Below are 12,368 nucleotides of genomic sequence, written 5' to 3' on the forward strand. Positions count from 1 at the left end.
TGGCTTTGAAAATGCCAGTGCTAAAACTGAAGAATAAGATACTGAACCCATGTATGGAAGAATTTGTGTAGCATTTCACAGAAAGAGTTTCTGACTCCCTACACACATTCTTAATGCATGGGAATGCTAGCCCTGTAAATAAAATGTTGACAATTTGAAAAATTGAGGCTGTTTTGTTATCTACAGTAAATGAGGCTAAAATTAGCTTTTCAGGAACATTTATTTGCTCTCAGAGCTGAATCCAAGACTCAGTATTACATAACTTAGGAAAGTACCAGTCTTCTAATTGTCTCTGGTAGAAAATGACCTTATCAGTAACACAATGTTACTTTTATATAAAAAAGTAGAGCTACCTTGTTGCTGTCAGATCTCTGGGGGGGAAAAAACATTATCAGTCTAAATGACAAGAGGTCAGAATGCTCTAAGCATATCAGGATACTTCTAAAAATAATCATAATTTCATTTAATAGTCACATGTCTGTGGTAAACTCAACTGTTGGTAGAAGTTTACTTATCACCTCTATTTGTATCAAATCACATAACACGTTATTTGCAGGCAATTTTAAGCAGCCATTTGAAGACCAGTATTTTGGAAATGGAAATATTCAGAGGTGCCTCTGGCCCTATAGTTGTTGACACTCTAAACAGAACTAAGTCAGGGAGCTTGTGATTTAGAGCATCATCTTCTTAATTTTCAATATGAATGAGATCAGTTTGTTGTTCGTGGAGGGCCACAGATGTGACAGAAGGCCAAGGAAGCATCAACATCTGCTGTTATTTCTTTCGCTGCATTCGCCTGGGTCTTTCACTTTGGTTGCCAGTTTAGTCGAGGTCACTGTGATCCACTTCTCATCTGTCATGTGTGGAATGCATTCCACAAGCTCCACCGTTTGCAGAAAAACAAACCAGACACTGCTTTTCTTCTCACTCAAATTGCAGATGTCTCAGTTCCTGAGTTTTAAACAATAATAAAGACAGAAAAGCAAATCCCTGTAGTAAGAAACCAGACTTTTCAAATGAAATATTTTATTGTAAATAGCTCCTCATAGGTATTCCTCGTGCTTCAATCCCCACCCACCCTTATTTTTTTGTTTGATTTTTTTTAAATGATGTTTATTTCAGGACTAGCGATTCCATGGGGTGTAGTGTTACATTAAAATGACATCCCCTGCACAGCAGGGGTAGAATGTTTCTTTGTAACTTTGGTTCCATGCCCAAGACACATCTTTGCTTGATCTGCTGAAACTGTTTCCATTGCTGAATTGTTTTCTTCACGCAATCTATGTTTATAGTTCTTTCCTTCTGGTTTGACCTATACATGTTTCATTAAATGCAGCATATATTGTAGATTTTCAACAGGGTCATGTAGGAACTGTCAAGTAAGAAACCTTGAATAATGGCTTTAAAATACACAGTTGTAGTCCTGGCTACATTATAGTTCTAAGCTTTTGATCTCCCTTTCACTGCTGTAAACATTTCTGCCATCTTTGAAGGTTTAGAAGTATCTGCTTTTCTGCGGTCTTATCCATGTTTTCGGTTACTCTGTAAAAGAGGGAGAAATTCTTTAATCATCATTTCTGTCAATAGCTGAAACAGAATAAAAGCACAAACTCTTTTTTTTAAAGAAAAAACCATCTTTTATTTTTTACCACCTCTTGGAACTGCATGATCTTGTGCATGTTATATAAAGAAAATCTCTAAGCTTAATTTCTTTAATTTAAAATGAGAGAACAGAAGTATCTATTTCAAGGGTTACTGCAATGTAAGGCATGTAAAGCAATTAACAGTTCTTGTCTCATATAAGTGGCCTGAAATATGAGCTATTATCATTATTGCCTTCTTCTCTGGGACCTTCTAAGCCAATGCCTTGAGAAGCTCAATTAAAATATTTTCATTTTGGGCCTCCCTGGTGGCGCAGTGGTTGAGAGTCCGCCTGCCGATGCAGGGGACACGGGTTCGTGCCCCGATCCCGGAGGATCCCACATGCCGCGGAGCGGCTGGGCCCGCGAGCCATGGCCGCGGGGCCTGTGTGTCCGGAGCCTGTGCTCCGCAACGGGAGAGGCCACAGCAGTGAGAGGCCCGCGTACAGCAAAAAAAAAAAAAAAATTTTCATTTTATTGTATTTTAAAAAATTTTATTGAAGTATAGTTGATTTACAATGTTGTGCTAATTTCTTCTGTACAGCAAAGTGACTCAGTTATATATATATATATAATATATATATATTTATATATATATGGATATATATTATATATATATTTATATATATATGGATATATATTATATATATATATTCTTTTTCATATTCTTTTCCATTATGGTTTGTCACAGATATTAAATACTGTTCACTGTGCTATACAGTAGGACCTTGTGGTTTATCCATCCTGTATATAATAGTTTGCCTCTGATAATCCCAAACTCCCATTCATTTCCTCCCCTAAACCCCTCCCCCTTGGCAACCACAAGTCTGTTCTCTATATCTATGAGTCTGTTTTTGTTTCATAGATATGTTTAGATTCCAAGTATAAGTGATACCATATGGTATTTGTCTTTCTCTTTCTGACTTACTTTGCTTAGTATGATAATCTCTAGGTCCATCCATGTTGCTGCAAATGGCATTATCTCATTCTTTTTTTTTTTTTTTTTTTTTTTTTTTTGTGGTACGTGGGCCTCTCACTGCTGTGGCCTCTCCCGCTGCAGAGCACAGGTTCCGGACACGCAGGCTCAGCGGCCGTGGCTCACGGGCCCAGCCACTCCGCGGCATGTGGGATCCTCCCGGACCGGGGCACGAACCCGTGTCCCCTGCATCGGCAGGCGGACTCTCAACCACTGCGCCACCAGGGAAACCCTATCTCATTCTTTTTTGATGGCTGAGTAATATTCCGTTCTATATATATATATATATATATATATATATATATATATATATACCACATCTTCTTTATCCATTCATTTGACAATGGACATTTAGGTTGCTTCCATGTCTTGGCTACTGTAAATAGTGCTGCTACGAACATAGGGATGCATTTATATTTTTGAATTTGCTGGATCATACAGCAACTCTATTTTTATTTTTTTGAGGAACTTTCATACTGTTTTCCCTAGTGGTTGTACCAATTTAAATTCCCACTAATAGTGTAAGAGGGGTCCCTTTTCTCCACACCTTTTCCAGCATTTGTTATTTGTAGACTTTTTAATGATGGCCATTCTTACTGGTGTGAGGTGACACCTCATTGTAGTTTTGATTTTCATTTTTCTTATAATGAGCGATGATGAGCATCTTTTCATGTGCCTATTGGCCATCTGTATGTCTTCTTTGGAGAAATGTCTGTTTAGGTCTTCTGCCCATTTTTTTGATTGGGTCGCTTTGTTTTTTTGTTGTTGAGTTGTATGAGCTGTATGTATATTCTGGAAATTAAGCCCTTGTCAGTAGCATAAGATATTATTTTAAAAGCCGGTCTATCTATGTTTTTCAGTGACTTACTTTTATGTCACATTTCCTCCCCAACAATTGTATTTAATGGCAGATGGTCTCTACCCCAAGGTCCTGACCTGAGGATTCCCTGGGAATTTTGCCACACAGATTTCCTGTTTGGTCCCAGAGTATCTCTGAAAAGGTATTTCCCTGGGCTATGCCAGTCAAGTCTCCTAGCCCTGTTCCTCTTTAAGTCCACGTGTCTGGGTTTTCGCTTGGGTAGAAGCTTAGGACATGATATGCTATTCCAATAAAAGCCAGAAAATGGCACAGAAGACATGTTACCGTGTGCTGCCTAAGGACATGGCCTTTAGAATGTGAATGGCATGGATGGAGAAAATGGGATTTCCATGGAAAAGTCATTTAAATTCTCCAAGGCTTAATTTCCCCGTCTATAAGGTAAAGATACTAATTCTGTAGCAGGATTTTACTGGAACTCCAGAAATAGTGACCAAGATCCAAAGTGGTGGAAAAGGAGGCATGTAGTACCTTACGGATGCTTCCAGTCCACCATACAGAGGCAAATTAGAGATTTGCCAAGGAAATTTCTTGCCAAAGAAATTCCTGCCATAGGTGCAAGTTCGAAATATTTCGAACTTGTATTTGCAGAGCCACTTTGTCTACTTCCAAAGACCAGATTAGACTGAGATGAAAGAGTGACTAAGTCACAGAAGAGAACCGGTGGGAAGGAACTGCAGTGGTTGGGATGAAAGTACACTGTGGGAGGGAGGGGAGGGTGCTAAAAGGCATAGAGGTTGGTGGTGCTGGCACAAAGGAGACTTGCATTCTATTGCTCAAACACAGAGCAATGCTCATCTATTTCTCATCCTCCTTTGTCTATCTAGGCAGAGAACTGGAGAGGAATGGCAAGGTGAGACAGGGGCAGTAACTTCCTTCCCAACAAGAAGCTGAGGCTAGTATCACCAATGATAAGATCCAGAGTCTTAGTGGAAGGGCTTGGGCCCCAGCCAGGCAGGGGATAGTGCACTGGGCTTCTAAAGTAATCACACATATGACCCTCCAAATGGCCCCATCACCTCTCATAGAAAATACAACCAAACTGGTCAGTAATAGCCAGAAAAACAGCTTCAACCACCAGGGAGGGGGCCATAACCACTGCCCATGGGGTTGAGAGGCATGCATCATTTTCCCTCTTCCTCTTCCCTGCCTTCCAGAAGAGCGGAACCTTGGAGAGGGCAGAGGAAGAGACCTCTTAAAGCCAGCTCGTGCACCTCCTTCACCATGGGGATAAGGGAAGAAATGAGATGAAGCAGAGACTGAAGCTGAATTTTTAAATTAGGCTAGACTTTCAAGAACTGGAAATGACTAAACAAAGTGGAGAACCAACTTAAGATTTAATTAAAGGATGAGAGAGGGAAATAAGTGAAAGCCTTGTTTTGATAAAAATAGATTGCAGGGCTTCCCTGGTGGCGCAGTGGTTAAGAATCCGCCTGCCAATGCAGGGGACACGGGTTTGAGCCCTGGTCCGGGAAGATCCCACATGCCGCGGAGCAACTAAGCCCGTGCGCCACAACTACTGAGCCTGCGCTCTAGAGGCCACGAGCCACAACAACTGAGTCCATGTGCTGCAACTACTGAAGCCCATGAGCCTAGGGCCCGTGCTTCGCAACAAAGAGAAGCCACCATAGTGAGAAGCCCGTGCACCGCAACGAAGAGTAGCCCCCGCTCGCCGCAACTAGAGAAAGCCCACACGCAGCAACAAAGACCCAATGCAGCCATAAATAAATAAATAAATAAATAAACAACTAAATAAATAAATTAATTAATTTAAAAAAATAGATTGCATTCAGACTTACATCCCACTGAGATGAGAGCCCCAAACAACTCGTTACAGCTATAATATTCCCATAATCCCTGGTAAAGAAGAGAACTAATCTGAATGTGTATAAAAGATGCTTTAAGGTGTGTGTGTGTCTGTGCACGCATGCACGCTCTCTCTATAAATATATATGTATATACATACATACACACACACCCAATGTGTTTTTATATATAAAATAAATATGTAACATAAAAGTCTTTTACTTGCAAATTTTCAATTTATATAACCTCAGAGATAAATCCTAAATTCTGTTTCAAAGCACATATGCACCATTTCTCCCCATCACAACTGAAGTAAAGCCCATCATTTGAGTAAAACCATGTTGGTTTTAAAAAACAAATGGATTTATAGGCAGTCTCCCAGAATGTTAAATTTCTGCAAATTGAGTATCTGTAAAAGGAACTATGATTTCTACAGCAAAGCCAGGTTTATTCAAACAGGCATTATGAATAACTGAAGTAGTATCCAATGGGTCACCACAGATGACCCATTTTCAATGACCTAAAGGTCAGTAAGCTATAACTAAAACTGTATAAAATACAAATTCATCTTTGATTCAGAAGTCCCTTCTGGATATTACAAAACCTCAGGGATTCTTTTGAATGTATTGCTCTACAGAGCTGAGCTTTAGTTTCCTCCTCTGTAAAACAGTGACTGCAGTCATCCCTTCTGAGAGTTTATGACACGCCACCAGACTCTTAAGTTGATGAATACAGTGATGTCATTTCTGACTTCTGACTCTAGTATCCAAGTACCTGCCGCATTGTCCGGTTCACAGAAGAAACCTAGCAAATATGTGCTGAGATCAATTAATAGGCTACTTATGTTCACTGTTCTTTAGAGTTTTCTAACTGTTAGAAGTTGGTTCAGATCCTTTATGGACCACGTACTTAGAGGGACATTGATTAACAAACTGTAGCTAACTCCTGTTCTCTGGTTATGACAAATAGCCAAAAATCATGAACAGCAATCACGCCCGATTCCTGATTTCCATATATGCTTTTCATGGTAAAGGGTACCACCATCTAACCAGTTACACTGTACCATCCGGGACCCTAAGGGCCATTCCCAATACTTTTCTATCTATCTACCCTTATATACAACTTATCGTACAGTATTCAATAAATGGTAGCTGTTATTCTTACTTCCATTTTATAGATGAGGAAACTGATATGGAGGATTGTTAGATAATTGGTCCATGAGAATCCTAGTAAAGAAGATAAATAATATTGAATGAAACTTAACTGAAGCTAGAGGATCAAGGAAGGCTTTCCTGAGTCCGTAATTTTACACTGAGATGGGAAGGACAAATGGACATTAACTAGTTGATGGTGCTGTTGGAAATGTGGTCCAGGTAGAGGGAAGCACGTCTCAGAATGCATGATCTAAAACAGAACGCTTGGTGTGTCCTAGGAACTTGGCTTTGAATGATCCTTTCTATGGGCTAGGTACTAAATTGGTTACTTTACTTATATAATATTACTTAATCCTCAGAAAAATAGTAGATGCTATTACTTGCTAATTTTTAATTAGGAAATTAATGTTTAGAGGGGTATAATAGTACCTATTTTCCAGAACTGTTGTAAGTATTATTAAAATAATGGACATGAAATGTATTTTTTCAACTGCAAAACAGGATGTCCTCTTCCTTGTTATAGTATCATTACTATCATTAAAAATGCATTTATTGATTGTCAACTATGTGCTAGACACTGTCTAGGTATCTGAGATACAAGAGAAAAGAAAACATCTATGGTCTTTGCCCTCATGAACTTTATATGCAAGGAAGGCGAGAGGCAGTAATTAAAACAAAACAAAACCAAAAACTCCAAATGCATATAACATTTGACTGGGAGTGAAATCTAGGAAGACTTCCCTGAGGGAATCACAGGTGAGCTGAGATCTGAAGGATGAGTGAGAAGGTGTTCACTAGATAAAGCAGCACAGAAAGTGTAGTTGTTCCTCTGTGTCCGTGAGGGATTGGTTCCAGGACCTCCCACCAAAATCCAAGGATGCTCAAGCCCCTTATAAAGTGGTGTGGTATTTTCATATAACCTATGCACATTCTCCCACATACTTTAAATCACCTCGAGATTACTTACAATACCTAATACAATGGAAATGCCATGTAAATAGTTGCCTGCATGCAGCAAACTCAAGTTTTGCTTTTTGGAACTTTCTGGAATTTTTTTTCCGAATATTTTCCATCCACAGTTGGTTGAATCCAAGGATGTGGAACCTGTGGATATAGAGAACTGACTCTACTCTGCACACAAGGGCTGAAGGGGCAGACCTCTGTGGTAGGCGGAAGGGAGTATAGCTCATCAAGGGAAATCCTGGAACAACATGAGGCCTCAGTTAGTCTGTAGTTAGATCAGACAGGGCTTTTTTGGCCACATTAAGGAACCGTGATTTGACCCTAATGGTGATGCTTTCTCAGGAAGGGGGCATGATTAGATTGGTGTTTCCTAAAACTCATTCGGGCTGCTGTATGAAGAGTGAGTTATGAGAGTGTCTGAGGAGAAGCACTGACTCCAATAAGTAAGATATCCCCCCTGTGGAGTTGGGGGAGAATATATTTATGTATTCTTTCCTCTGTTCACTCATTCTTTAAGTTATTCTCCAAACGACATATAAAGAACAAACTGGATAGTTATCTTGGTGTTACATTACTATGCTATCCAGGGCCCTGATCTAACAGGTCACAAATCTGCTTTCACCTTCATTTACCCAGCTAGTTATTCATTCGTACATCGGCCCTTCAGTCCATCTGTCAATTTAAAATTTATTCAGCACCTAAGTATATATAAGGCACTGTTGTAGACACTGAAGATACAAAGATGAATACAGCATATGCCCTACCCTATGCTTTACTAACAGTCTAATGTGTGAGATGGATACGGAAACAATTTTAATACGACTAGATAAAGGCTAATGGATATGTTTACATAAAGGAAGGGCTGATTAGCTAGCATATAATGCTGCATCAAATGGACTTCTTTTACCAATATAAAAGAACAAGGAGCAAAATTCTATCTTAAATGACGTATATTGTAGATATTGGTCAATTGCCATTTGTTTTCCACATGTCGCCTATAGGCATTAGTGGGAAGAGGGATTGAAAAAAATGTAAATGTAATAAGAAATAAACATTCGTATATTTTAATGGAGAATTTGTAACTAATCAGCTGTGGCTGTTTTTATAATACAGCATTTATTGTTAAGTTTTTTGGGGATCAGAACAACAACGCAATATTATGTGCCTTTTAACATGGTTTATGTTACTAGACAGGAAGCGAAAATATTGAGCTATCAAGTTCAAAAATTCATGGTTGACACCAGAGAAGTATCATTAAAAATGAACTAGAAAATGTGGATGAAGAATCACGATCACCTGTTCTCTGTCTGGTCTTCCCAACTTCAAAATAAACAAAGCTGGTTCTGTTTTGTTCTTCACTAATCCATCCCTCCTCAGAAGAGGAGGATTTTCCATGGTCATTGTAACCTGGATGTAACAACTAACCTGGTGATGGCTATTTTTGCACTCCTCTCATTTTCTTCTTTCCTTTGTCTTCCTGTGTAAGTGTCTAACATGGAAGAATTAGTGGTACACTATTTATTAGAATAAAAATACAGAATACTTGGAGGAAAGAAATACATGAAGGAGATTAAGAGGTACAAACTTCCAGTTGCAACATAAATGAGTCCTGGGTATGAAATGTACAGTGTGGGGAATATAGTCAATAAGTTGTAGTATCTTTGTATGGCAGCTTGTAACTAGACTTATTGTGGTGCTCATTTTGAAATGTACAGAAATATCGAATCACTATGTTGTGTAACAGGAACTAACATAATGTTATAGGTCAATTATACTTCAAAAACAAGCAAACAAACAAAGAAACTAATAGAAAAAGGGATCAGATTTGTGATTACCAGGGGCGAGGGGTAGGGGGAAGAGGTACTGGATGAACAATCAAAAGGTACAAACTTCCAGTTATAAGATAAATAAGTTCTAGTAATATTATGTACAACATGATAAATATAATTAATGTGATTGTATATTATATAAAAGTTGTTGAGAGTAAATCCTAAGAGTTCTCATCACAAGAAAAAAAATTTTTTCTATTTCTTTAATTCTGTAGATGCTCACTAAATGTACTGTGATAATTATTTCACGATGTATGTAAGTCAAATCATTATGCTGTATACCTTAAACGTATACAGTGTTGTATGTCAATAATATCACAATAAAACTGGAAGGAAAAAATGAATGTGTGAGCAGATGGTATCTCCTGAAACTACGTGGGGTTCCCCTACTTAAGGTAAAAGTCCCATGATAACGCATGGACTGAGTTATTTAGCCAGCAACCACTGAAAGCAGTAAGGAGTTAGGAGCCTTCAGCAGCTTCTAGATCATCACTGACAAAAATGACTTAGGTAACTGCTAAAAGGAAAGAAGCATAAGTCATTTCATTTTAAGGAGGCTATCTTTATATACAATTTAAGTTAGTCTTAGGTTTAGAGCAGAATATAAATCTTTAATTTAATAGGAAAAATATTTTTGTGGTTATTTGCAGCATGCTCTTCCTACCCGCCAATAAGAAAGCACTTTTCTGCCTTACCTCCTCCTACCTCTCTCTTGCCTGCTTTGGACATATAAGTAGCATTAATCACTTTCCAGTAATGTCTTATTCCCTTGTATTATTGAAATCCAGATTATTCTTGGAAAAGAAGAGATGAAAAGGTAACTACTCCTTTTGGTTTAGGTGGTAAACTACTCGGCAGTACTTAGAGGTTTTATTTTCAAACTTGTATATTTGCAAACTCAGTAAATGTGATAGCCAACTTTTTTTTCTTTTTTATAATAGCTAAGAGTTGCTGATTACTGAACCATGTGCCAGTCAATGTGGCAAATCCTTTATATGTATAATCTTATTTAATTCTTTCAACATAATGCCATGCTGGAGTTAATATAATTATAACCATTTTATGGAATAGGAAACCTAATCTTGGTCTAAACCTACCATGACATAGCTAGTATATGGCAGGATTCAAATTTAACAGTAGAGTTAACTTCAAAGCTGTACTCTACTCAGCCTTTTTCCTCTACATATTTTTACTACCCAGATTCACTGCCACATTAATTTGCTATATTATTATTATTAATTATAATTGCATTTTTTCATTTGACCATTCCTAAGTGTCAATCACGCGCGCCTCTGGAGGAAAAGCAAATCAAATTTTGTATGTCCCTCGAGGAGTTACAAAAAACTGGAAAAGGTATGGAGATGAGCACGTTGCAATTTCAAAACCCAAGAGCTATGTAGTAGGACACAGATTGTAGATAGGACCCCTCTGATTGCTGATATATATGAACATAAATAATGCTCAAAATGTGAGAGAAAGGCCCTCTTTCATTTGTGAGGCAGAATGGGGTTAAAAGTGGACTCTGGCGTGAGCCTGTCTGGGTACAAATCCTAGTCCTGCCCACTGTAGCTATATGGTCTTGGGAAAATCACATGCTGTAGTTTCTCCAACTTTAAAAAAAAGAAATAAAAGCAACACCTACTTTCTAGGGGGTTTTGTGAGGATTAATGTATCTATTGCTTAGAACAGCACCTAGCATGTAATTTTTAGTCATTATTGATATTAATATTCAAGGCTACTCGTTTTCTAGCTAATTTTTATGTATTTATGAAGTTCGATTTTTCTTCCCTACACCACCATGTAGTACTTGTGTCTCAATGAACTTTATTTGCCTCATTGATTGATTGATTGTTATTTGGGGGATGGGAGGGAGGGCTGTTTGTTTTCTCATGCTCTGGCCATTTTGATCCTTTCCTAGAGAATCTCGCTCATTTCTCTTTAGATATTCTCATTCAGTTTAAGAAACTAAGTCCTCTTCTTTATGTGCTGCAAGGTTACCACCCTTCTTGTCAGTCAGAGGATAATTTTCAGTCTGAAAAGAAAATCTTTTGGAGGAAGGAATAAAGCCAGGGAGTTGGGTATATGAGGATACAACTTTCTGGGGATATCTGCTTCACTCCTTCCTTGTATCAGGTCATGCTAAAGTACTTTTGCTTTTCTGTTTCACATCCAGGTAACAGAGTTGATACCCACAGAGAGAGAAAGTGTCTCTCTTCCATTTTTCAACTTGTTATAGAAAATGTTAAGTAACGTGAGGTCCAGGAAAGATCCCTGCATAATATAACTTAATAGGATAACCAAAGTGGACACACACCATGGTAAACAGATTTAGAATAGCAGCTAGCCCTTGTTTATTTTTAAATAATGGTGTTAAGGTTTGCAGTTTCTGTACCTGGGTAGACATCAGAATCACCTGGTATGCTTGTTAAAAATATAGATCAATCTTTACTCTCCACCTCTCTCACCCTCTGTCTCATCCCTATGTCCAGTAATCTGTTTCATTAAATCGGAGGTAAGGCTTTGGAATCTGTATTTTTAATAGCATTGGGAATCACTGTCTAAGATGATTTATACTTGTATTCATAAGAAATTGACTTGATAATATAATAATAGTGAGTCTTCATTTTTTTCTAAACTGACATTGAAAACTATCTTAATTTAAAACAAGATCCAATTTCCCTAAACAGTCTTTTTTCCTGAGTCCTGATGAAGAGGGACTGGGAGAAAGGGTTAAGAAAATCAGTCATTTTTAACTTGTTAGATTTACAGAAGCAGAATTTTCAACCTGGAAGAGACACTAAAAACATACTCATATTTTTTTACTTTGCAGATACAGAAACGACTCTTTCAGTGTAATGAGGGGCTACAATGAGAATTCATAGATTCACAGACATCATGACTTCCCAAAGCAAGACAGTTAGCTAGAAAAAAATTCTTGATTTCCATCATGCTTCATGGTTACTTCATTTCTTTAATAGTCACCCAAATGGATTGGATCTATTTCTCATTTTATGGCATTTAAGATTGGCATTTAAATACCCAGTGTATTTGTTTTTTAAAAACACAGGCATAGTAACTATATGCAGCATCCTTCTTATCAAATACCTCTTAGAAGCACATTTT

At 38.0% G+C, this 12,368-nt stretch overlaps 1 protein-coding gene across 2 annotated transcripts in view; it reads right to left on the reverse strand.

Annotated features, from left to right (window-relative positions):
- Nucleotides 1–1,084: 1,084 nt before the first annotated feature.
- Nucleotides 1,085–12,368, reverse strand: part of JAKMIP2 (janus kinase and microtubule interacting protein 2) — a 162,346-nt gene continuing 151,062 nt past the window's right edge. For both annotated transcript variants that reach the window (XM_060092042.1, XM_060092041.1), the window contains one exon: nt 1,085–1,542. In XM_060092042.1, coding sequence (XP_059948025.1) covers nt 1,522–1,542 — 21 coding nt within the window. In that variant the 3' untranslated portion in view covers nt 1,085–1,521. The remainder of the gene's footprint in view (nt 1,543–12,368) is intronic.

Source organism: Mesoplodon densirostris, chromosome 3, assembly GCF_025265405.1.
Source record: "Mesoplodon densirostris isolate mMesDen1 chromosome 3, mMesDen1 primary haplotype, whole genome shotgun sequence".
Classification (NCBI taxonomy): domain Eukaryota; kingdom Metazoa; phylum Chordata; class Mammalia; order Artiodactyla; family Ziphiidae; genus Mesoplodon; species Mesoplodon densirostris.